Source organism: Marmota marmota, unplaced genomic scaffold, assembly GCF_001458135.2.
Source record: "Marmota marmota marmota unplaced genomic scaffold, marMar, whole genome shotgun sequence".
NCBI lineage: Eukaryota > Metazoa > Chordata > Mammalia > Rodentia > Sciuridae > Marmota > Marmota marmota.
The window spans coordinates 58,538,181-58,565,982 of NW_025999842.1; the positions used below are offsets into that span (position 1 = coordinate 58,538,181).

At 40.9% G+C, this 27,802-nt stretch overlaps 1 protein-coding gene across 9 annotated transcripts in view; it reads left to right on the top strand.

Annotated features, from left to right (window-relative positions):
• Aig1 (androgen induced 1) overlaps positions 1-27,802 on the top strand; it is a 236,252-nt gene that overhangs the window by 133,586 nt on the left and 74,864 nt on the right. Inside the window, exon 4 of one of the 9 annotated variants that reach the window (XM_015501875.1) lies at positions 7,920-8,608. The exons of the other annotated variants lie outside the window; for them this stretch is intronic. Coding sequence (XP_015357361.1) covers positions 7,920-7,976 — 57 coding nt within the window. The 3' untranslated portion in view covers positions 7,977-8,608. Of the gene's footprint in view, positions 1-7,919; positions 8,609-27,802 lie in introns of those variants that run through there. 9 annotated transcript variants of the gene reach the window in all.

Genomic DNA, 27,802 nt, shown 5'->3' on the forward strand with positions numbered 1-27,802 from the left:
GCCATGGTGCCTTAATGAGCATCACTGTTCTTGTTTCACCTTAATCAATGATGATATTCCTTTCCTTTTTTTAGCTAGTCGATAAGGCATTTATTAAGGAAAGTGAGTTCTCACCACTAGCATGGGTGATTGGTTGGTCTTTGCAAGCTGTCCCCTTGTGACATACCTTATTCACTCTCCCTTCCAACTTGAGTGTGATAAAGATGGACAGGGACATGTTGAGGCCATCCTATGAGCTCCTCACAACAAAGGCCGATACAGATCTGTTCAATTCTGTGGAACAGAAAAACAAAAGTGTGGTCTCTGCCTTCAGCTTTTGTCCTTTAAGAACACTTGAGTCCTAAAGTCCTAACTACCCTGTGGTCTGTGGTCTCCACTGAGACTGTTACCTGTATTGGAATCTTATGTGGTTCATAACTTTTATCTAGATTGAAATTTTTTAAAAATATTTATTTTTTAGTTGGACACAATATTTATTTTTTATTTATTTTTATGTAGTGCTGAGGATTGAACCCAGGGCCTCGAATGTGCTAGGCAAACACTCTACCACTGAGCCATAACCCCAGCCCCATAGATTGAAATTTTTTATTATGTCCCACAGAAAGAAATAGAGAAATGTGATAATATTTAGTGTGTTCTATAAGTTAACAACTCTTCTAAATCCCTTACTTGGGTCATCACATTTTTTATTTGTTCTTTTTAGTTATACGTGACAGTAGAGTATATTTTGGCATATTTATACAAACAAGGAGTATATCTTATTCTAATTAGGATACCAGTCTTATGGTTGTACATGGATGTGGAGATTCATTGTGGTGTGTTCATATATGTACACAGGAAAGTTAGAATCGTCACATTTAATAGACAGTAGTATGTCCTAGGAAAATAACATGGGTTTTGTTGTTGTTATTTTGTGCATTTTTTTTTTCATTTCAACCTGAATTTCCATTTCCTACTTTCTGATATTCTGTCTTCCACATGATATGACTGATCAGATGCAGTGGTCCATGTAAAGTACTTAGAACAGTGTCTGGCCTAGAGTTAGCACCTCAAAAATGTTAGCAGCTGTGATTACCATATTACTTTCTTGCTGCTGTGCAGATTCAGTATTTTTGGATCTAGACTCACAGTGAAGCATGTAATTTTCTGGCTTAAATCAACACACTGTACTACAGTAGACAGAAAGATAAGGTAGAAATAGCAACATGCGACAGGCCAAAAGATCTGTGGTCAGGCTTTAGTTCTACCATTGGATAGGCTGTGAACAGCCCAGAAGTTCCTCAGCTCCTGAGAGCTTTGATTTCTCATTGATATATAAAATGTGTGCAACTGGTGGCTCTAAGCTGTCTTACCCCCTGTGTATCCTCCCTTAGTCCATTTTCTGTTTCTATAACTCAATATCACAGACTAGATGATTTATAAAGAATAGGGGTTTGTTCGGCGCATGGTTCTGGAGGCTGGGAAGTCTCAAGAGTCTGGCATTGGTATCTAGAGAGGGTCTTCTTGCTGCCTCATAATGTGGCAGAGGGTATCCCATGGTGAGACAGATGTGTTAACTTTGGCCTTTCTTCCTCTTCTTCTGAAACTACTAATAGTACCACATGGGCCCCAACCCGATGACCCTATCTAGTCCTCATTACCTTCAAAGACCCATCTCCAAATACCATCAGTATATGACTTTTCAGGATTATGTTCCCAACTAATGAATTCCGGGGGACATATCTAAGCTATTTCCCAGATAGTTCCTTGACAAAATGTGAATTTCATCATAATATTTCTACATTTCTTAGCCCACACAGTACCTTGCAGAGACCCAAATCATCATAGTGAAAGAGGGTAGGAGGTACTCAGCATGGAAGATTGGAAAAGGACCCTCCGGGACTCCCTTCTCTCTGTTCCTCCATCTGTCAGTAACCAACTGGGTTAGGAGTTTCAAGGAAAGCACAGCATAAAATACACTATCAGTAGTATTTGAGTTTTTGTTTGTTTTTAAATCAGTTCACTATGATTTGTTTCACATGGGAAGTGGTATGTTGTGGTAGGAAAAGCATTGACCTAGGAGTCAAGAGCCCTGTGAGTTCAGCTCCAGCTCTGCCACCGTCTGGTTCGCTGGCAAATGACATTGACCTTCCCTGGGTCTTAGTTTTGTTAATTGTCAAAGCAAAATGATTGCTAAAAAATTCTTCCAGTTTTAAAACTCTCTGCTCCTAAGTTCTTCATATGAGAACAATGCTCCTATGAAATCCTATCGACAGAAAAGCATTTGGTCTCCCCTTTCTCCTTTCTTTGCCAAGTATAATGAGAGTTGGTATGGAAAAAAAATATTCTGCTGTGAAAAGGTTCATTCAGCCTTTTCTTAGTAGATCAAGTGGTTGGTATTTCTGCTGGCTCCTGAAATACATTACAAATCACAATCTGTAAAAAGTTCCAAAGCAGCTCCATGCCTTCCTGCTGAATTTGGATACATCGTTAGGTCTTACTATGCAGCTCATCCTTAACAACTGACAAAATATTTACTTTGCTCGGTACAGAAAAGGGTAACATTTTCCAAAATATTAAACTAGGTTGGATTCAGAACACAGACAATGAGGCAAAAAGCTGGACCTGTGTTCGAAGCCATGTCGTTGAATCATTTTCCAGAGTGCCATGAGAAACAGGGCCTTACTGGATGTTTGTGCTCCACAGTAATTCTGCAAATGGCAAAAGCAAGCCAGCCTCTGTCTAGCATACCCACTGGTGTGTAGATCAGCAGTTCTCAAAGTGTGGTCCTCAGGCCAGCAGCATTGGCATCTCCTGGCCTTGGAGTAGAGGCATTCTCATAACCTATCCCAGATATCCTGAACTAGTAAGTTCCAAGGTGTGGCAATCTGTGCTGTCATGAGTCTTCCAGGTAATAAGTCTAGGTAGTTTTGATGCTGAGAAAAGTTTGAGAACCCCTGGTTTAAGCCCATGAAGGCTGCAGGAATTTTACCTTTCAGTTGAAAGCAATGACAAGATTCATAAAGTTCTCGTTAATAAATTAATTTGTTCTAAGATAAATGAATTTGAAATCTAGGGATGTTGACTTTAAAATGTTTCCCCCCCTCCTTCCCCTGTCTTCTGACTCTCTTCCCACCCTCTACTACATGCTTATGGGGATAGTGTCTGAATTATATTTGTGTTTAGGACAGTAAGAATACTGCTATTATCATACTTTTATGAAACTAATATTATTGATAAAACCCAATTGGGTTTATTTTTAAATAAATTCTCGTTTGAAGTCCCAGGATGAAAAGGTAGACAAAAACTGAATCATTACAATTTATAATTCTCTGTTCTATTAATGAGCCTTGTCTCTATAATGGAATAGCTATTTTAATAAATAAATGGAGATTTCTTTAAAATTAAATTAGTCACCAGCTTTAATTAAGAAATAGGCCATTATTTTAATAATTATCTTATTTCTATCTAAATTTGCAAATTATTCCAGGGGAAATTACGAACATGCTCAGACATCTCTTTCTAGTGTCTCCTGGGTGCTCCTCACTCGTTTGTGTAACCTGCCTGGCTACTGCAGGCGACCTTTGTCCTGTGGTCACATGCTTGGCGATGTCATTCAGTCCTGGGGTTTTGACTCCTGCATCTGTTGATCTGGAAGGCTCACAAATGTGTAACGAGAGTGTGACTCCACTTCTGAGTTCCAGCCAATATCTCCAACTGCTTTAGTGTCCTTCCAGAGCTTTGTAGACCACACATCCAAACCAGAATGCACTTTTACCCTCCTTTGGTTTCCATGACATCCGTATTTCTTTTAATGAATGTATCTACCGTTTTTTAGTCAGCTTTTTCACTGCTATGACCACAAGACCTGACAAGAACAATTTGGGGACACTGGACCACTGAGCCACAACCCCAGTGCTATTTTATATTTTATTTAGAGACAGGGTCTCACTGAGTTGCATGGCACCTCTCTTTTGCTGAGGCTGGCTTTGAATTCACCATCCTCCTGCCTCAGCCTCCCCCGAGCTGCTGAGATTACATGTGTGCACCACCACACCCGGCTGACAAGAACAGTTTTAAAGGAGGATAAGTTTATTTGGGAGTTCATGGTTTCATAGGTCCCAGTCCATAGACAGCTGGCTCTATTCCTCAAGGCCCGAGGGTGTGGCACAAGAGTGTGGCAGAGGAAAGCAGTTCAAGACATCACACCAGGAAGCAGATAGAATATTCTGCTCAACAAGACACAGTATAAACCCCAGTGACCCACCTCCTCCAGCCATAACCTGCCTGCCTACAGAACTTACCAAATTAATCCCTAGCAGAGGATTATTAAGTTGATTCAGTTAAGTTTCTCATAACCCAATTATTTCACCTCTAAACCTTCTTGCATTGTCTCACCCATGGGCTTTTTGGAGACACCTCATATCTAAACCATAAAAGCCATTAAGCAGAAGATAGTAGAAAGTCCATGGATTTGGGACCTGTATAGATCTGGATTCAGATCCAGATGCTGCCACACACTGGCTACATGCCACTAGGCAACTCTTCTCTCAAATCTTTAGATCCTTTGTATGTAAAGTGGGAAACTGTCTTAAGGAATAAAATAGAAAAATTATTTAAATTAAATGATTGTTTGGATTCATTTCCCAGTATTGCAAAAAATAAAATAAACTAGTACATGATGGTGTAACACATTATCCAAACCAGGCCACACTGAGATAGTAAAGGTGGCCAGACTAATTTTTCCATGTCTAAAAAAATTTAAAAAAAAAAAAAAGATAAACTCAGATCAGCTAATCAGGTCGTGTGTTCCTCCAGCATATTTAGTATTGTGAGTCACATGCATTGGGTCCTCAATAAATACTAGTTCCCTTTCCCTCTCTGTAGCTTGTGTTTGACTGTTTCTCATCGTCATTCCTCCCATCCCACATGTCCTCAGTCCCTCCCTCTTAGAAGGCAGGACCATTCTTCCAGCTGAGCTCCTTACCTTTTATTTTTCCCTTCCCATGTGTAATTTGTACTGTTGCCAGATTAATCTTCTGAAACCATCTCTCTCAACCCATTCTCTGACTCAAGACCCTTTAACAACTGCCCGTACACACTTACTAAAGTTAAGACTCACCAGGATGGCATGCAAAAGACTTCCTGTTGGGGGCCAGTAGATTTCTTCATGCTTCATTCCAGCACTGTCCTTTATCCGTACCATGTTCTAAGCAAACATGAGCATTTCCCAGCTGCTTTGACCTCCCTGGTACCTTTGCCCTTGTCTCTCCTGGGTAGTGGAACCTTCCTTCTGCCTCTACCTGTTCAAATCCCTTCGGTCCTTCATGCAGAAATGTAAACTTTCCCCATCTCCCTTTTCCCCTCAATTCACCTAACCTTGTTTTATTCATTCCTAGACCTCTTCGTGCTCTGTTTTTTTATTGTAATTATATCTTAGGCAGCCCACGAAGAAAGGAGTTGGGAGGCAGCAAATAGATCTGGCTCATGCTTCTTGGCCTCAATTCTAACATAAGAGGAACTCAGTAAATGCTTGTTGAATGAATAAGTGAGTGAATGGAAGTCACTTTTGCCCCTCCAGTAATTAAATCCTGCCCTTGCCTCCTTGAGTGACCAAACATTTTAAAGACTATGACATGGATTCTCACTTATTTTTGTCTCTTTTAAATTAAAATTTAAAATCATCAATCAAAGTTTAAAATTGCTTAAATTAAGATAACCATGAAGCCAGTAGTTCTAAAACTACACAAGATGTTTTCCTGCATCTTCTAATTGATGAAATTAGCTTTACTTTCCACGAAAAAAAATGATTTCATAATTAGGAAAAAATAATTGGTTCAAAGGCAAATTTGACATATGTATATAGTAAAAATGGGCATTTGCTTACAACTTGGATATCAGAAAATACTTAAAGTTGGTTGACTTCACTGATTTCCCCCAAACTCCAAAATGTGCAGGAAATTTTGTCTTGTTTTTCCCTTGCCTTTGTCCCAGTTGATGGAAATTTATATATATATANTCATAACTGCTGTTTTTTTTTTTTTTTTTTTTAAAGAAATAGGGCTAGACCATTTCCGCATATCCGTTTTGCAACTGTCTTATAGTCTCTAAGACATAAAGTTTGTTTCTTTGTTTTTGTGGCACAGGGGATTGAACCTAGTGATGCCCTACCACTGAGCTACGTGCCCAGTCCTTTTATTTTATTTATTTATTTATTTTAAAATTTTTATATTTTGGGTACTGGTATTAAACCCAGGGGTGCTTAACCACGGAACCACATCCCTAGCCATTTTTTTTTTTTTTTTAATTTTGAGACAGTGTATTACTAAGTTGCTTAGGGTCTTGCTAAGTTGCTGAGGCTGGCTTTGAACTTTGTACTTGTGATACTCTTGCCTCAGCCTCCTGAGCTGCTAGAATTTTTTTTTTTTTTTAAAGAAAACATCTGTGGTTAAAGGAATAGATTTTATTAGTTTTTGTGGTTGTTTTTGGTGGTGGTGATATTTTAATTTTTGCTCCAGATCTCATTAAGAGAAAGCTGCCTGTTGGCAAAGAGACTATGTGTAATTGCTGCTGGATCCTGGGGACTGTGCTATAGAGGAGCAGACCATCTTCTGGCTCGTGTTTCAACATTTATCCACTCGTTTTTCTCACAAAAGTGTCCTGGTGCAGTGAAGAGTCACACTTGCTTGGTCTTACCTGATAGCAACAGTTCTAGATCCCCTGCTCCTAAACTTTTTAATCCTAGAGATCTTTTTCTTTGCATTGGATAATTGCTCAAATAATTCTTTTAACTGCTGTGAATATTTTTACCCCACTTTTATCCCAGCATGGGTTTTCGGAAGTGAAAATACAGGCAGTTAACTTTTATTGAATTTGAAATGCTCAGGCCTCAGAATTAGCATAATTTTATGAAAATTATATAGAAACCCTACTTAACTTAGGTGGCCATTAAAATATTGATAGAGTGACCCCGGAGGGTAGCTCATTCACATTCCCTCATAGGGAACTGGGATGTCAGGGAAGGCCACCATGCATCTTATTTCCATAGCTAACTTAATGCCCTAAAACAAAATCAAAACAAAACAAACAAAAAACAGAATTCATTGTCTAAACTTCTATCATTAAGACTCTTGGCAAAGATACTGGAATTCTCAGAGGTAGGAAGTTTGTCTCAGAAAACAAGCATTTCACCTGTAGCCAGTCAGTCAACCTGACAGCAAATGCTTGCAGACAAGGTAGGGATGTAGTGTTGAGAGGTGCAGTGGGAACCTGCCAGGCATGGCCAGGGCCCTCTTCATGGGGTGGATGCCTGGCGAGAGGCACCATCGTGGCTGCCCAGGTGTCTCTGTTCCCTACCCCTCCTTTACCCTATTTGGCTCAGTTGACATTGGGAAGAAGGCTTTAGAAAGCAACAGTGACAGATTCCTTGTATTTATCTTCTAGTCTGGAACCTGGAAAATTCTAAACTCTTTGATCCAAGAGATTGTGAAGTTGAAAGAAACCAAAGCAAAACAAAAAACCAAACAGGCCAACTTCTAGGGCCTAAAATATCTCAGCAACCGCATAGAAGTCGTGACCTTTGGTTAGCCATAAGGGCTGTGATCTCTTTGGGCTACATTGTTTTCACGTGGAGAACCCTCACATGCGTTAGGATTCTTTTAATAAGGTTCTTTGAATGCAGAACCTAAGACTGGGCTGCCTTAAGTGACCAGGTCTTGGAGGAACTGGGGCAGGAGAGACACACCTTCAATGGGACCCAACACAAGCCAGAAGGAGCTGGGGCCACGGAGGAGTCAGCTTCAGGAAGAACAGAGGTGTCTGCACTCTGATCCGTATTGATGTGACTCAGCTCTTCTCCCAGGCCTGCTACATCTCCTTAGTTTGCTTCTGTCATCTAGCTTCCTTAACCTCCCCTGGTTCTATCTTTGCCTCTTCCTTAGGGACTTCAAACACTTGAAGCAACGAAATTCTTTCTGCAGGCAGCATCTTCTATTTAAAGCTGATATAAATTAACCTGCAGTGAAGGAAGTGACAGTAGCTGTGGCCCTCTTCTCATCCCTGCATCAAGCCCTACACTGTCTCCAGAGAACCCCAACACACCTTGGAACACACTTTGAGAACCTCAGCTCTGTCCCTTGGCTTTGGCGTTCTCATCATTGACTCCTCCTCACGACCTGCTGTGACCACATTTGGCCTGCGGTAGAATCTCACAGGCTACTTTGTTTTTTGCACCAGGCCTGTTTACATACAGACTGGACTAGTGTCGAGTGAAGCAGCCACCTCTGGTCTCATCAATTGTGACCAAGTTAAAGATGAGGTTAAGTGATACAGAGACCAGGTAAGGCTTTCCCTTCACCAGGAACTGGGAAAGGTGATGGCTTCCATGACCACCACGTCTAGGCATGATGATAGTGGAGCAGAAACCCAAACCAGGAGAGCCTGTAGGAGGCTGAAGCATCAACCAGCTACAGGCCACCTGGAAGGAGAGGAAAGCTGAGCAGCCAGAAAGAGGATCTGAAGGAGTCATTAGGGACATCCAAACCACCTTCACCTGTGCAAATGAGAGGGGTCCAGGGGCTTGGACTTGGGATTGTTGGAAGTTCAGCACTAAATAAAGAAACAATTGTCACCAGTGTTATTAATTGGTCCCAAAGTGGGTGTGGTCTGGGGAACAAGGAAAACAAAAGTAACCTTTATCTGCCTCCTTGTGTAGGTGTGGAGCTAGCTTTTTAAAAATGTGTTCTTTCCATTTTCAAGATGTCAAGTGTGAAACGCCAACTCACTCTCCATTTAAGAGTTCATTTCTTATTCCCTGTAAAAGGCAGAAGTGGCCTCTGTGACCATCATTTGGAGGGATGTCTGGCAAAGACCACTTGGCCAGTGCCATAATAGAAACCCAGATTTTGGTCCAGGTGAAGGATCTGTGGTGCTTCCAGGCACAGGAAGCATAATGTGACCCTAAGGGGGCCCTGCCCTCCAATAGGAACAAGGCCTTATTCTGGAGACCCTCAGACATGGCCTCAAGGCTCTTTGAAAACAGCAGCTGTGGTTCCTGCAATTGGAACAAAATACTTACAGCTATTTCCCTCACCACTGGTGTTTGAAGACCTTTGGCTCCATAAAGAAATTAGCCTGAGGAGACTCAAGTCCTAAGGCTGGCGTTGACACCGGCTGGTTGTAATTGTGTTCCATTTGCATCACCTTATAGTTTCTGTGGAAGGAACATTTCACAGCTAACACATGGCGGGTTGGAATCCCAGTGAAGCATCCCTAATACCCATTATCAGTTCTGGTCCACTTTCTCTCAGGTTCTATCACAAACAGATAAGTGCAGCTTGTTGGGAATTGGGGAAAGGCATATTTTAACATGTAATGTACATTTTAACATTTGCAATTTAAAGTTCTAAAACTCCCCAGGACATGTAAGTGATCATTAATACTACTACACCCTCATTCACTGCGAGACTGTGATGATGTCACTAGCTAATAGTGTCCTAAATGGGCGGGGCCATCATCATGAGGTTGCCAATTCATCATTTGTATTTCAACTGATCAAACAATGATCATTTGATTAACTTTGTTTAGGCCTTTTGTAATAATTTGATTTGGATGCTTCTGGTATTTGGACGTTTTAGAAAAATGATCCTCAACTATAACCAAAGAAGAATTTTGCTGGTTTATGTGGTACAACAGTGTTTGATGTGCAGTTTGCCCCATTTACAAGGCTTCGTCATTCAGAGATAGCAAATGACACTGTAGGACGTTACCTAATCTTTAGTATTCTTTTGTTGAAAGGTAATTGAAAATGTGATTCTAAGCTCTCAGAGCTTTTCTTATCTTACTATTAACTAGAGCTTTTATCCCATCATCCTCCTTCCTTTCATCTGAAGTCTAAGTGATCAGTTTCTAGAAATCTAAAACAACAACTTGATTATGTGACTTCTGTATTGAAAATCCCCACCGTCTATAGCAGTTTCCCAATGGATGATATGGCTGTTCCTGGTGATAGTGAAATGGTTTTAGGGGCATAGTGGAGAATGTTTTTTTACTTCTATGTTAATCTTACTATGTATTAGGAAAAATATAAGTATATATTAAAGTAAAATTATCATAGGTAATGTTACATATTAATTATTATATATTAAGAATGTTATGCATTAATAAAGTAATTTACCATTATATTATGTTTTAAAAATGTATATATCATTTATGGATATTATATATATACAATATATAATATATATTATATATATTATATCATTGTATAATTATATACATTATATTATTATAATATATACATTATATTATATAATGTATATATGTATATCGTATATATAATGTATATATCAATTATGGATATTATTGCTAGGATGATAAGAATATTAAGTGAATCAGCATAGAATCCATTTTTAATACTAAGTAAATAATTCTGTAGGTGGTTCTTAAATATGTGAAATCTCTAAATGTTTACCAATAGGAGAAAGTTTGACTCCTCAGCTTATATCCAGCTTTATATCTTGTTGCCCTTCAATTCAGAAATATTGAATTGAAGAAATATTGGCTGCTCCTTTAAATATCCAATTAACTTTCACATCTCCCTTTCTTGAGTTCTAGTGTTGACTTAGTCACATCACATATGTATACTTTGGGAAAGTCACTTAAACTTCTTGGGTTTCCTCACTTGAAACAGGACTGAAACTAATGAATGGTCACCCAGCAGATGTCTCTTAAAAGTTTCTGGATGTACTACTACTGTGTCAAATGAAATAAATTATAGAAATATAATGGGTTATAATATTTCACTTTTATAGTGCTCAGTGCAGAATAAGTGCCCATTAAGGACGTGTTAGAGAATAAATGAATGAATATCACCAGCGTTCAGGTTTGAAAGGGCACTTATTTAATGAAGGGAGCATTCATGGAATGGCAGGCAGTACCTAATGCAGAACTATCAGAGAAAGGGTGTCTACCTTCAAGGAACTCAGTTTAGGGAAGCTCCTTTCAAGGAACACAATCAAGCTTTACCTGAAGAGGTAATTACCATAGAAGGCATAATATAAGATGATGCTTAAACTGAGCCTGACAGGATGAAGACAGGTGATGTCATGGAGAGAGTGCAGAAGGGCTCCCTGGGCTGAGGGCAGGGACATTCTGTGTAGACCAGCACTGTCCAACAGAAATATAATGCAAGCCACAAATATAATCCAGGTTAAACAAAAGGTACAAAGAAATGCATAGAATTAATTTTAATAGTATAATATATTTAACTCAATAAATCCTAAATATTATAATCTAATAGGTAATAAATATTTTAAATTATTAATGAGATATTTCACATTCTTTTGTATAAAAATCTTTGAAACATAGTTTATATTTGACATCCACAATACTTGTCAGTTTGGATCAACCATGTTTCAAGTGCTCATTAGCCACATGTGTCTAGTGGCTACTCAATTTGACAGCACAGGTATAGATGATAGAAGAAAAGCCCAGAATACTAAATAAGCTGAGAGATCTTTGATGTGCTTATAGCCCTGGATGTGTGGGATAACAGTGGAAGATGAAAAGGAGATATAGTCAGACACCAGACTGGCAAGGCCTTGGATGCCAAGATGGGGGAGTCTCGATTTAATCATGAACACATTCAGGAGCCTTTGACGCCTTTGAAACACTTTATATAGGTATAATTTGTGGATTTGAAAGATTATGTCAGCAATGATGTGAAGGACTGATTGGGGAGGCACTTTGAAAAGCAGTGCTGTTTAAAGTCTTTCTCTGTGCTTATGGAATTTTCACATAAACACTAGCAGTAGTACACAGCTTTAATTTCCAGCATTTCATGAGTTTTAATCTTTTTCTGGGCCTTAGTGAGAATTAAGGGTATGGTAGAAGAGGAGCAAAGAATATCAGGTTATAAGAGAGACCGCACGGGGACTGCAGACACTGTGGGGCTTAGGCTGCACAGCTCATGATGGCATTTCCTCATCAACAGACCTTGCCATCCACAAGCCACCATGCAGGCAGTGAGAGTGCCCCACCACATACACATGTGCAGGATTTCTGTCCTTGATGGCAGTAGATCCAAGGGAAATATCCCACTGTCCCAGATCCCTCCTTTGCTAGTGTGCTCCTACCTCTAAGTTCTAGGTAGTAATTTGTTTCCTTTGAGATAAAAAATGATTTTTTGTGATCTTTTCTAAAAAGGCAAATGTCTTGAGTTGGTTGCATAGTTTCTCACCACACCTGCTAACAGTCAAGCTGTCACTCTTTCCCCTTGAGGACCTAAGACAAGCTTTCCAAGTTCATTTTGTTCTCAGGATTGTCTACTTCACAGGGTCCTTCCTTCTGTTATCTTCTGCTTTTCTGCTGCCTCATTCTCTGGCACCCTTTTAGCTCCCTTGATTGCCAATCCAAATGCCACACATCAATGGATATTTATGTGCAGAGCAAATGAACCTGGAAACTTCAGATGGTGTTCTTGCAGAGCCACGTGCTGGCTGTGCCTCCTCTTTTTCCTGCTCTAGGAGCTCCCATGCCTCTGCCGGTCTCCCTGAGCCTAACAATGGTAACTAAAATCACTGAAATGTACAAGGAACTGCCCACAGGCCTGGAGGACAGGAGCCCAGGGAGATGTTGATGCCCGGAGGAGGAGGTGTGCAGAGTTCATTCCTGGACTCCTGGGGTCTGCCCCACACCAGACACCATCCTCTGTACCCAGAGATGATAAAGCATAAAGTGATTCAGATGACCATCACCAGGGACATGAACCACAGGGGTGGCTCTGCATGGCCCTGCAACCATTTCTTAAATCTTAACATTTAAACCTAAATTTTTTGAATCTAAAATTTCTTAAGTTTCAAAACCAACTCCTGGGTTGGTTTAATTTGTTTTGCTCAAATTAGAGTCCAGGAAATTTGGGAATGATTGGTGGTTTAATGAGAGAGTAAAGATGGCCAGGGTGAGTAGTTGAGGAATCACCTTAATTTTGCCATGTCACATGTGAATGACTGTCACTTTTTCTTATGATGTGCCTAGTTTACTGAGATGTTAAGTTACTAGAAAAGTCTCCCTTATTTATTTAAAACATTTTTTTTTTCATTTTGAGTTAGATACTGTGGGTAGCCTGACTGGCATCTGTCCATGGTGCTTGATGGGTGGGTGAGGATATTCTGAAAACCAGAAAGACACCCATGCCAACATACACACACACACACACACACACACGCAACTCTGGCCATTCTAGTGGGGTGGACAGTGTCACTGTGAGGAGGAGGAGATTTGGACTTTGACCATATTTTCCCCACTGTTAAGTAAAATGCTAGGCAATTAGCCTTTTCCAAGGTGAAAGATTTCTTTTTATGATCTTTTCATCACACAAACATTCATAAAGGAAGAAAAGTGAATTTTCTCTGGAAAACTACATCCACTGAGGTTGACTCCTGTAGCTTTGTCAATTGCCTTCTTTCAAAGATAGATTAGAGTGATTAGTGATAAGGCCCTGAGTACCCCTAAGGGGCTTTCCCAAAGAAAAGAGAAAATCCTTCCAACTTGCCCCACCTGGTTGGGAGCATCAGAGTCCTTTTAGGAGAGCTTTGTTTCAAAAGAGAAGAACATACTGATTGAGGCTGACTAGGAGTTGTCTTTATACAGAAAGAAAAGGCTTAATTACTAGAGAAATAAATACTAAGGGAAAAAAGAATTCAGCCAGCCAGTATTACCTGGCTGAGTTCTTTTTATTTTCTTAAACAGAGGCTTTCACATGCTTTTTTTGGGAACAGGGGGAGTGATTACTCAGACCCTGATTAGGGGGAAGAATAGAATGGAATTAGAAGACAGAACCTGAGCCAAACTTTAACAGTGGTTTGGGAGAGAAATGCTTGGACCTTTCATTCAGAAAGTAGCCTTTCATGACTCAGTCACTGGTGTTGAATATTGCCTGACACATAGCAAGAGTTAAAACCAGTTGGGAGGTGAGGATGAAATGAATTTCAGTCTGATTGACTTGGAGTATGGCAAAGGGATTATCCACCCCGAATTCCTCCCCCCCCCCGCACCCCCTTAAATGTACTTCTAGGTACATGGCTGAAGTCCCCATAGCAAGACATACATTAACAAGAGAAAAGCATCCAAATGTATGTTACAAGTATTTCATGTCACAAGAGCCTTCCTAAGAAAATGAAAGAAACAGTTAAACATGTATAATTTTTTACATTAGGTTTGAAGAGGAGATAGTTGTGAAATATGAATGAGTAAAAAAAAAATATGACCTAACATAATGTATTGGAGGAAACAGCAACATCTTCACCTTGTCTTGAACAAAAAGAACGTGATTTTGCTTTGGGAATAGGGAGGGCATCTCTCCAATGAGGGTCTTCTCACCTGGTTCAAAGTAGGTCAGGAAACCAATCTCAGATTATGACGTGCTTCAGGGGAGAAGAGGCTGGGGAGAGGCCATGAGGATGACCATCCTGCTTCTTCCATTTTCTCAGATACCTTTAGCGTCAAGTATTTGGGGCTAGCACATCCTCAACCACATCACATTTTTATTTTCTCGTAAATAATAAGTCCCAAAGTGTGAGGTCTTACCTGCCCAGGACATCTGGGTTGATTTGCTCCTAGAAGCCTCAGTGGACTTCACAGGCTGTGCTTTTCTCAGGAGTGGAGTGCGTACGGCTGGTGTCCCTCCTGGTGACCTTCGCAGCCATCTGGGCCAGGACTTGCGTCTGTCCGGCTAGCCCAGCGGGGCAGGGCCTCTGCCGTGCCTTTGCGGATGCCTCATTCTGACTCCGCTTCTGTGACTCATGCCATCTGTTGGTAATTTGTCCTTGTTCTGGAGTCAGGGGTTTTCAAAGGATTTAGTCTCTGGCTTCCCTCCATGAGGGGCACTGGCTGCGATTTCCTGACCCCCTCTTCCTGTCCTGCCTGTGGCCAGGACCCAGCGCTGAGTCAGGCTGCCCTGAGTTTAACGATGTTGCCCTTTGCACTTTAGAGAACCTCACACCCAAGCCTGCTCCCTTTGAGCCAGTAACTCTTTGTGGGACTCATTTGAAGTTCAGCCAAGCTGGCAGCCGTGGGGTTCCACTTTTACAACCTCTAGCAACAGTAGGCTCCAGTCCTTTGTGTCACTGGGCCATCTGCTTAGCTTTTTCCCTCCTCAAACTAAGCAAAATGAGCCACCTAACCCACAAAAACATCCCTGAGTGAAACTTATTTGCATCAAGAAAGCCTAAATATCTGTTCAGAACCACATAGCTTTTCATGCCTCCTGGAGAAATTTTATTTTTACCAAGAAAATAGACAATCATAATATTCTCATGGAAATCCAGTGAAAGAGGTACTGTTAGTATCTTTGCTTTTGCACTTAAGGAAATTGGGGCTCAGACGGGTCAGGGAACTTACCATGACCATGCTGCTAAGTGGTGGACCTGGAACTAAGCCCAACTGCCTGGATCCAGAGGGTAAGAGTTTGAATTTCTTGTACTCTGCCCCCCACCCTGACATTAATAATCCAGTGCTTTGAATTGCAATGCCTTCCACTGACTAATTAAACCCTGAAGCCTTAAATGTGGCATCATACATCTATTAGCAATTCCCATGCTCTTCTCCACCCAGTGCATATTTTTGAGCATCTTATGAGTATTGTGTGCTGTGCTGGGCTCTAAGGACACAATGATGAGGAGGTCTTGCCTTGTGGAGCTTATAGTGTAGTGGGGCTACATTTATTCATTTAATAAACCTTTATAAGGGACGTATGGTGTGTAGCCCTGATCTGCTATATGATAAACTCACAGTTTTCCAGTGTCTTTGGCCTCTCAGGTTAGGAATCCGAAAGCTGGGAGCCAGCAAGAGTATCTGGCATGTGTGTCCTGGCCAGGCTTGGAGCTTGTCTTGCTCTTGGTTTCTTCATCTATTGAGTAGATAATACATAAAGTTACTTCCGGCTCTGGAAAAATACTTTCTACTCTAATCAAATTTGGCTTTGAAAGAAGGCGAGGGTTTAGAAATGTGGGAAAAGAAGAAAGAGGTAATCTGGGTTCGTGAGGCAGTGAGGAAAAAGAAGCTCCACAAGTACATCAACTAGAGAGCTTTTGTCTACAAGTAGCAGAAAACATGATGGCCAAGGGCTTGAGACTTAGGAGTTTTAAGACCTTAAGAGGTCAAAGGGTAAATCTTGCTGGTATTATTTCAGTTGCTCAACAGTGCCACCAAGGACCCAGTTTGGGCTAGGTTTCTCATTTGCCATCTTGCTTGGTATCTTGCCCTTTTACCTTCAGTCATTTCCTTGTGGTTACAAAATGGTATTTGATATTCCCAGTATTATTTTCTTACAACAGTGTCCCAGCAGAAAAGAAGCCATAGGAGGAAAGACTTTCTTCCTGCTGTGGCACGTGTATTTAAAAAAAAAAAAAAAAATCTGGAAAAGGAGCCCTCCCCCAGCCAACCTCCTGCTTTATCTCATGTGTTAGAACCAGGTCATATGTCAAGCCGTATGCCAATCATAATTCACCCTTTGGATCTGAGTATGTGAGTTCTGCATTCTCTGAGGTCCTGAGATTTGCCAGCTCTTTAAAACCTGTGTTGAATTTGCAAGGAGAAGGGTAAGTAGTTATGGAGAGTTGGGTTTGGAAGCAAACACTCTAGTATCATTTGGCCCTAGAAAAACCCTTGAAAAAACACCGTAATGGGTGAGACTACTCAACGCTTTAACACTGGGAAGGATATACTCAGGAGCAAAACCTTTGTTGTCCACAAAGAGTTTGTTACCAGAGGAAATTGTCCCTAAAAGAGAAAAGCAAGCGATAAGATCGCCACTAGGGAGACCCCTGTGAATGCCCCATGACTATCTTGTATTTGAAATGGAGAAGGGCCAGCTACAACTTCCCTTTCTTTTTCAATTTAAACACAGTAAAAGTACTACCAGGAAAGTGGACACGAGGTTGAGGGAAAGAAGCTCAGTCATCCAGGTGTCTGTTTTACACAGGGCACTGTGACACAAAGATGCCTGAGACACGTCCACTTACAGGCAGAAATTCTGGATATCTATGCATTTCTGAAAGTACTTGGAGTATGGTAAGGGCTTTGCCAATGGTCCACACAGATAACAGCTGGAACCCTCTAGAGGGACCAGCTGATTCTGCTCAGAATGGGATAGGCAGTGATACAGGGAGGAGTGCACTTGAAATGACATTTGAGATGGACCCTGAAGAAGGAAAAGACACACCCAGTGAAATATAGGAGACAGTAATCTAGTCCAGAGGAACCTCATAACAGAAGTTCAAGTCCTTTGAATCTCTTTCAGTAGCTATCAGTAATAAAATCTTCAGGACCCTAAGAACCTGCACCACTACTACTCAGAAAAGCTGTGCTCTTTTCCTTCATTGAGAGAGACTGTGGGTGTGACTTCAGAATGAGCAGGTGGTAGATAATTAGACACGGCTGCTTGCAGAAGAGCTGAGGAGCCACTGTGGGCTGGACCTAAGCAGTACCTAAGGAACGTAGGAAGGACTCTTATTCTATTCCCCATCTCTTTTTATTTTTTTTTCTTGGATATCAGGGATTGAACTCAGGGGCACTCGACCACTAAGTCACATCCCCAGCCCTGTTTTGTATTTTATTAGAGGCAGGGTCTCACTGAGTTGCTTAGTGCCTTGCCGTTGCTGAGGCTGGCTTTGAACTCGCAATCCTCCTGCCTCCACCTCCCAAGCTGCTGGGATTACAGGCGTGCACCACCACACCCGGCTCCATTCCCCACCTCTTTTACCAGTGATCTTGTTTGTTTCTTCACTTTCTCACCTTCACATCACATTTAAGGTCCATCTTACCCAGTAAACTTCACACCTTCACAGGGGGGGTGTGCACCATTACATCTTCGTCATACCTCTGCCCAAGCACCAGACCTAACACACAGTCTTTGTCTTAAACTGAGTGTTGAACAAATGGATGATTGAATAAGTGAAGTGTGAAGGTGGCCAGTGGTGACCTCTGTGTTGACCACATAAGCAACAGGAATTTACCAATTGGTCTCCTGGTTTGAGTGTATTAATCATATCTGGCTCAGGTTTTGTACCTGATGAGAACCTCTGAAATGTATCAACAGATGGGGAAGTGGAGAAAGAATGTCTCCCTATTATTGGGTGAATATAACACAGGAGGTTCTAGGTAGAACTGAGCTACTACCTAAATCGCCTACAGTGACAAAGAGATTAAATGAGGAAGGAGCAACCGTTTATCAAACTACCAACAAAAAGAGCATGACATAAGGACTTATATTACAGACTCCTTAGACAGACCCATTGGGTTTCAACCCCAGCCTCATTGCTTTCTGACTTTGGGCAAGTCACTTTACCTCTCTGTGCCTCAGTTTATTCATCTGAAAAATAGAAACAGTTAACCACTTCAGAGGGTCATTGTAAGAATTAAATGTATACATGTAGTATTGTTCTGCATTACTCTGAGCCTGGCAAGTAGTGAAGATATACAAGTACTAACTACTTGAGCTTTGAAGCAACCCTAGGAGTTAGACATTACATTCACACTTTATAGCTGATGACAGCTTATAAATGTTAAATAGGGGCTGCTGCGTCTCTGAGGTCAGTTAGGTAGTGAGAGAATTGAGATTGAGATTTAAACCTGACACTACAAGCCCCATTGTAAGAAATTAATGTGGCCATATAGTATTATGACATAAGGACTTATATTATGAGTGAGTCCATTGACTTTAACATTTACATGTGAGAAAGAAGCTGAAACTTCATAAAAATATTTCCTTTAACAAATTCATGTTTCTATGTTAAACATAAACAGCAGATTCCCCTTTCTTGCCAGGATCATGACAATTATGCAATCACAGATTTGGCCACTTTGTCTAATTCCTGTCTCTTGACCAAGTGACTGCTAGAATTTTCCTCACACTTAAAACTATCAGTGGTGAAGGAACATTTGTTTTCATGTTTGGTATTTAGTTAGTATTTTTTTTTTTAGTCTCCAATCTGTCATGAACCAAAATTATTTACAAAATACAATAAAAAGAGAATTACTAAAAAAAAAAAAAAGAAAAGAAATGAATATGAAAACCAAGTAAGCAACATTTCAGCTCCATCTTTTGTATGATGAGGTTCAGTGGGAGAATTGCTGATGGAGTTTCTAAGTGCTTCTCCTCTGTTCCTCTACTCATCTTTCCATGGCGCTGGACCAGTGGCCAGTCTCCACTCTGCAGACCACACTCTGAGTATCTGGTTTCAAGAATTCCACCAAGAGTTAGTTACTAGTCAGGTGGAAATGATACACATTCCTCTTTGCTCTTAGCTTATTGGAGAAATTACTTAGATTTCTATAGATTTTCCTTTACAAACATTGACCTGGTGTTTGCAGAGCTTCCTAGAGGACCTGTATCCACTCTCAGAGGACATTAAAAAAGTGATATGAAACAATATGACAGCAACAACCAAACAGCCTCTACAGCTCATCTTGTGCTAGGTGCAAAGAAAATATTAAAGTCACTTTTAACAAAGGCTCAAGAGAACCCTGAAGGAAACAAGCTCTGGTCCTACTTCAGAAACACTATTTTAGCCCAGAACTGGCCCAAATCCCTACATGAAATCCCTGCCCCTTTGTCAGGCAGACTGAACTATTTTAGAGTCTCCTGGAGCCCCTTCACCCCTCAGGCTGCCTCCCTGACTCAACCAGACTTGCTTGACAGCGTTTTCTGCAAGTGCAAACCCCACTTGGGCTGTCACCATCTTGCCACTTCTCTGCTGAAGCATTGAGAGACAAAGGAAATGAAAGGAATGAAGAAAAGAGTATTTCCATGCAGCCCTGCTGCTACACCTCCTAACAAGGGCTTTCTATTTCATTTCATCCCGTTTTATTTAACAAGTATTCCCACTTTGCTTATTGAGTGTCAGGAACTGTACTGAGGAATTTGCAAATATCCACTCATTTAATCCTTAGGACAACCCTAGCAGGTAGGTCCTATTATTTTCTCTGATTTATGTAGATGAGGAAACTAAAGCACAGAATGTTTAAGAAATAGATTCCTGGTCATGCAGGTAAATTTTGATCTGTTTAGTATCTCTCTTCCTCCAGAGTAAAGGAGACAGGCAGAGGTGCCAGCTTAGAATGAGCACAAGTAATAGCAGTGGTAGTGGGGAGAATTAACTTAGTCCAGGAGAAGCAACAGTCCTAGCACATGAAAGCAGCCACATCTCAGACAGAACACAGGATTCCAGTCACCAGTATGGGAAAACCAACTTAGGACTTTGTGGCAGGGCCGTTATGTAATACAAGAAAATAGAACCAAAATCACATATCACAACCAAACTCACTTCCAAGGACGTGCTAATACATCTGTAATAATCACAGTAATAATAGAATATTAGAATAATAGGCAATAGAATAATAATAGTCTATTATCTATTTTAGTGATAATATCCTATTATCACTAAAAGCTATTTTTTTTTCTCAGTACTGGCGATTAAACCCAGAGACATCCTACTGCTAAGCTGCATCTCAGCCTTTTTCATTTTATTTTGTAGCAGTGTCTCACTAGGTTATTCAAGCTGGCCTTGAAATTGCAGTTCTCCTGCCTCAGCCTCTGGTATTGCTGGGAATAAAGGTACATATCACTGCTCCCAGCTGTTTATCAGTAAGTTACCCAGTGCCATTAGAAGGATGGCTTAGGAGAATCCTAAGTCCATGTGTTGAGCCACTGTGTGCCCAAGAAATCTCAAAAATGGTGTCACCTACAGGTAAAATTTAACTTTTTTTTAAATTGCAAAAATGAAGAAAGATAAACTTAGCACCCATTAACTAACTACAGAATATATCTATTTCATACAAGTGCAATGTCTTGTGCACCTCTGCAAGAGCTATATGTGACATGATGGCTGAGACTATGTCCCTGAGAAGAAGCTAGCACTTGTCCTGGGGTATGTGTCTCTTACACCAGGTTGTATGTGGTCTGTGGAAGGCGGAATGCTGTTCCTGGGCCTCGTGCCTATCTGATGTCCTGGATGGATGACCCATTAGAGTTATTGTGTTCTGCCAGAATTATTTCCATCCTAGATCTACATACAGTTTGTGGGGGAAATGGAGCTGGTCCCTGAGGCTGGGCTGGAGGAGTTTTCATTACTCCCCAGATCCTGCACAAATACATTTCATATCTCTTTTAGAATAATCCTAGGTCCAACTACTTTTCAGTTCTTAATAATCAAGAAGTTGATTATGTAGGAAAACTTGCAGTTGCCTATGTAGATACTAAAGCTTTATTGACTGTGGAGTTGGAGATATATCTAGGATATTCAGTTTGGCTAAAGCAATTCAAGAAGCCACTCCAGGATGGGTCATCAGGAGTGATATTCTTATAATGCTAAATGAAATCTTAAAAATAACACTGATAAGACTTTCCCAAAAGAGAAAGCCTGTGCACTCTTGGAATTGGCAAGGTGCTTCCTGTAATTATACACCTGCTTAGAATCCTAGCCTTATCTTTCTTTGAATGACCTGCCAGTTAAAAATAACCAGATAAAGTATCCTAAAATACAAAATGCCAGGAATCTTTTGACCAGGTGACATCTCTTCTTTCAAGATATCGGAGATTATATCACCCCAGATAAGCTTGTACATTTTATTTGGCAATAGGCAGAGCTAACATAGGTATCTTCAAAGTATCAATGTAAGAAAGTAGAGGAAGGAGAAGACTTTCTATGACTTGCTTAAGAAAATAAAAGAATTCTTTATTGCCCCTGGTTATGGTTCTGAAGTGTTACCCTTCCTCTGAAGGTAGATCAGGAATAGAAATCCCCTGGGTGCAGGAGAAAAGGAACGCTTAAGAGACAGAGATTTTCTGGACAGAGTTGATATTCAGGGGATAAAAACAGAAACAAGCATTTGTAATTTGTGTTTGCTGGTCTCCTCTGTTAACCCTCAATGTTCATTCATTTTGAACCAGAAAGCACTTCTGGTCCATGCAGTGGGCAGTCTCAAACCTGCATAGGAAGGATGCATACATGGCATTCATACCTCAGTCACCTCTCTGGCTCCCAACACAGACCATAACTAATCAATCACAGCACTCTTTCCTGCCAAGCCTGAATTTGGCATCAAAATCCTTCTCACTTCAAGGCTCCAGCCAGATCCTCTCAAATCATGACAGGTGTCCCATGAGTTGAAAACTGTTGGTTTTCTCTGGTTAGTACTGATAATGAAAAAAATGAATAAAACAGTGCCTGCTCTCAAACAGTTGCTGACAGAGGTGAGAATCCTACCTAGCATCAGTTAGTAGAGTATTAGGAGGTAAAATGATAGAATTTGTAAGCTCAGTGGTATTGAGATGGTGTAGTAACTGTTCCTGAAGGAGGTAAAGAGGATTTCCTGGAGAAAAAGAGCAAAATTGGAAGGAAAGGGGGACAGGGAAGTTCACTTCTTAGAAGAAAGAGGCATGGGACTTCTAATAGCTTGACCCTGGACAGTGCTTTCCCAGCCTGGGGCCCAGCAGGGCAGTGGCTGAAGGGGGACTAGGCTTCTGGTCAAGAACTTGACCTTTTGGATTGCCAGGTAGGATGATAAGGCACGTGGACCCCTTGGGAGCCATGAAACATTGACAAGGCTCCATGAATTCACAGCACACCTAGGGACTGGCCTCTGATGATGGGGGAATATATCATACAGCTATGGACCTTAATAATGTCACTGCTAAGAGCACACATCCTGTGTGGTTCTAGCAACAGGCAATATAGAGAAGAGAAGGCTTTTGCCCTCAGTGGCTAACTCAAAGTGCACAAAAACACCATGGGCATCAAGGTACAGGCTGCAGAGCTGACTTGACCAAGTTCCTCCCTGTGCAGGATGGGAAATGTGGGGATTTGAGTCCTGGGTTCTGGATGTCCATTCAGGTGTTTTATATCATGTACATCAATTTAATTCTCCATTTTAGACTAGTGTGGACTCTCAGCTGGAGATTCCCAAACCCTAACTTGAGTTACCACTGGAGCCTTTCTCATAGCCCAAGCTCTGAACTTAGCATTCACTCCCTGGGAAATTGTTACATTTAATAAATATGCTATGAAGGAAATACACTCAGACATTAACCTCATAATCCAATCCTGGAAGAAGAAACAGATCTGCAACAGAGCCACTATGGAATTAGTATTGTGAAGGAGCAGCAGCCATTGTCCCTTTAGTGTGTGTGTGGGGGGGGAGGGGTGGGGATCATACCTCCCAAAGCCACATAAAGAAAAAGAATTCTGGGTTATTCATCCAAATATTGAACATGACTCAAGTGAATATTATAATAATCTCCTGCATTTTAGAGGACAGTTAGCAAAACACTTGCTCTCACATACATTATATTATCTGATGCTCACAACCAAGATGCAAAGTAGATGGAAAGTTATTATTAGATCTATTTTAGTGATAAGTTTTATCACTATCCAGAGTCCAGATTTAAAAAGAAAAAAATAATCTACATAAACAATGAAACAAAGGCTTGAATAATTATCTGCAGTGAGAATTTTGGGACAATTACATGCACCAGGTCTTGCCCGTTCCATGCTAGTTAAATCACAGAAGGGTCATGTGGGGTTTATGACAGCCATTTAGTTCTCTTCAAAGGGACTGAACACCTCAAAGATGAATCTAGTGAAAAAAACGTGTCCCATGGCAACCAGGCAGCTTGAAATTGGAGGAATTATCACCAACTCGAAACATTGCTATTAATATGGTACATTTTCATAAGCACAGAATGTACCCCTGAGTGAAAAAGAAGTGAGATTTTTTTTTAAGAAACTGAAGAGAGGGGAAAGAGACTGAAATGAACAAGACAGAAAAGGAAAAAAGGAAAGATGTGCTAGGTGGGGGAGGGGTAGAGCCATGGGAACATAAATAATTAGTGCCATTCACCAGAGGAGAAGAATCCCAGGACTTGTTGTCAATCATTCTTTTTTAACATTTTGATATGTGCAGCAGCAAAGTGTATGGAAATGGCATCTATTTATACAAAAGTAGTACACACACACACACACACACACACAACTTCTAGTGAAAATTTGGAATATATAGAAGTTTCATGGTGATTTGAATTATTCCCCCTGAGGCTCTGCACTAAATTTACTGCTTCTTTCATTTTATTGATACTATAATGGAGTTTGATACACTCTAATTCAGAGACTAAAATGTTTATTCGTTTCATATGTCAGTATAAAATCCAATCAAGAAGAAATATTGCCCCTCCCAAAGCTAGAGTCTTACAGAATGATAATTGCTTTGAAAAGAAATAAACAAGTTTGGGATGAGGGTGTTCTCAGCCAATGAAGCAATCCCAAAAGTGGGGTCTTCTTCCAGATTTTTCCACAGTAGCATTTCAAGGGTTTCTCTCCTGCAAGGAAAAAAACTGAAAATCTGAGAGCTGTTGTTCTCATTTCTTGAACACTTTGTGAGCTTGCAAACATTGTCTATAAACCTGACAGCAGCACCGTTGATGAATGCCTTCAACAGGGGTATTTTATAAGACAGTGTAGCTTATCAGCTGGAGCACAGGCTTGAAAGACATATGAGTCTGGGTTCAAGTCCTGACTTTGCTTACTAATTGACTTAGCTGAGGAAGTTATTGAAGCTCTCCACATTTCATTCAGTTTTCTCTCCAGAGGTAGCTGCACAGTGACTCACCTGAACTATTCAACTGGCGTGCAGTCAGTACTGAACAGCAAAAAATGATTAGTAAATACTTGTGCAGTTCATAAAGTAATAGCTAGCATATTCCATGTTCTATTCTGTGCATTTTATGTGTTAAAACATATAATTCTCTCAATAACCACGTGAGGAATTCAGGCAAAAGGTTTTCAGTGAACTTCAACAATTAGCCACCTGTGAAATTAGAAGGAACACTGTTGACAAAGAACATCTTCACAAAGAACATCTTCACTTTTCACTTCTTGTGACACCCGTTGCTGGTTCAGGGATTCCCAAAACCATATAAAGTCTCAAAAGTCTGCAAGAAGGGCTCAGAGAACTCACCAAAATCTGTTATACTCGTGGTTATAGTTTACAATAAGAAAAGGACACTAATTAAAGTCAGCCAAGGGAAGAGTCTAGAAGGGTCCAAATGTGGGACCTTCAGTTGTTCTTTCTCCATGGAGTACTGCCAGCCAAGGAGGTCCCCTGAGCTTTGGTGAGCAGGGTTTTGGGGGCTTGGCCATGGACTGCCCATGTGGCCAACCTTCAGTGTCCATTTCTCTCCAGAGGCAAAACTGATGCTAGGTGGCTTCTTCAGTCAGCTCTCTGCTGCTTTGACAAAATATCTAAGATAATCAAATTAAAAGAAAGATTGATTTTGGCTCATAATTTCAGAGGTTTCAGTCCATGGTCAGCCAGCTCTATTGCCTCTGGGTCTGTGGCAAGATAGAACATACTGGTGGGGAGTACACAGTGGATCAAAAATGCTTTCCTATGGCAGCTGTGAAGCAGCTTGAGACAGGCAGGAAGAGGCCCCTGCAAGGGCACACCCCAATAACCTAACCTCAGTCCACTACGCCCCTCCTCCTAAAGGTTCCATGACCTCCCAATAACACCAAGAACTGGCTGCCAAACCTTCAGCACATGGGCCTTTCGGGGACATTTAAGATCCAAAAGAGGCTGGGAGTGGTGGCACACATCTGTAATCCCAGGGGCTCAGGAGACTAAGGCAGGAGAATTGTGAGTTTAAATCCAGCCTCAGCAGAAGTGAGGCACTAAGCAACTCAGTGAGACCCTGTCTCTAAATAAAAATACTAAATAGGGCTGGGGATGTGGCTTCAGTACCCTGAGTTCAATCCTTGGTACCCTCCAAAAAATAGATCCAAATGATAGCAGTGGCCCAAAGCCCCCATTATGAATCACATTGTTAGGTTGTCAGCTTGTCAAAAACCCCAGGACAAACCAAGACACTCCTATTAGCCAGCACATCCCAAAGGCCTAGAGAGCACCTCCTAGTAGCCAAGGTCAATGGCAAGACCTCTCTTTGGATAAAGTTAATTCTTCCTTACTAATGTTATTCCCATTTTATAGGAAGAGAAATGGAATCACAGAGAGGTTAAGAAACTTACATAAGAATTAGATGGTGATTGAGAACCAGGCAGTCTTTCTCTGGAATGTGTAAGCATTACTCCTGGCTGCCTTAAGATATATTTATTGACTCCCCCAGAATCAGACTACTAATAAATGGTAGGTAGGTCCTGGATTTGAACCTGGGTGGATCTGTTTCAAGAGTTTTTGATCTTTCTATCTTCTTCTGGTTTTTTCCTCACAGAAACGTGAGAGCCTTGCTGAATGAATATTGTCCACAAGACTCTGGATTCTTCCTCAGTGAAGTTGCTAATGACCCACACTGGGTTCTACTGCTGGCAAATCGAGCCTTACAGCATCTATCTCAAAAGTACTCCTCTGTTGTCTTCTGGGAGTATCTTAAGTCAGGAGAGTTTGTATAAGCCTTGAAAATATTACCTCTGGGACCAATATTTCAAAAGAGGACAAAAACATGGTTTCAGTACATAACTATATGGCATGTAAGTTTCAAGGGAAGGGAAGATACTGAGGGCCTGTATGGAAATAGAGTTGGCCTCTGCTTGCACAGAGTACACCACTATGGCACATATAAGGGCAATACTTCCTCACATATTTTTGAACGCACAGTGTTTTCTTGGAGCTGTCTCCAATGCCCTGAAATTTTGGATATAATTATAGATACCAAGCCACAGCTTGTTCCCTTAAAGACCATCTCTCAGTTACTTGTCAGGCCTGGAAGGTTTTGTGGAGTGTGGTGGGAGGAGATCCACACCCCCACCACCACCCTTGGAGAACAGCTTTTCTGGGTAACCACTGCAAACAGAGAGGGATCATTGATGAAAATCAAAGGGGCGGGCACCTCCCACCCACGGAGCGGCTGTGCTAATGTGCAAGGCCAGCTCATCCCTGAGCCTGCAGTCAAACTATGTGAGTTGAATAAAGCAAAAAATAGGTGCACTTCCTCCTCCACTTCCTATCCAGCCCATCAGTTAGTTGGATTCCTCCTTAATCAGCATGTCCTGGGTCAAAGCATAGCAACTCTGGATTTTTTTCTACAGGCGATTCGGAGTTACAAAGAATGTCAAAGACATAATAGATCTGAAATAATACCACCACTTAAAAACTTAACTTTGCCAAAAAAAAAAAAAATGTGGAACAGAACAACTTATCATCTAATGCTAGTTTTTAGCAAAGGACAGGTTCATTCTTAAAGGGGAAATAAAATGACCAGCCTCCACTTAGATTTAATTTTGGTTTGTAAGAGGGGCTGGTACTGTTCATTAAAAGTAAATGCATTTATGTGTGTTGAATATATTAAAAATTGGGATAAGTTTGCCACAAAAGTAATTTGATTGTCAATTATAAATTTTTTGCAGTTTTTTAACAGTATTTTCACCCTAGATGTTACTGACCACAGCTGAAGATCTTTACTAAAGTCGCTTCCAAGAAGAGAGTTGCTCTTTGATTTGTACATCTTTTGTGGGGATAAAAGGTTTGTTTGAAGCTATTTCCTCAGTACACCATCCATATGATACTGATGGAATAATCAGTCCTTATTTATTGACATCGATATGGGGTCTGCAGCCTGAATTTTAAGTTCTTTCAAGTTGTAAGAAAGAAATAAGCTTGGGTTACACCATCAACGTGGATGTGTTAGGAGGGCATGTGTGTAGTAAGAAAAACAAAATCTGCCAAGCAGCCTCATGGCCAGATCTCATAGAAAGGTGAACGTGAGTCATTGTTAAGCCAGGACTGGACAGGGCTCCTTTCATCTGAAACTAGTTCC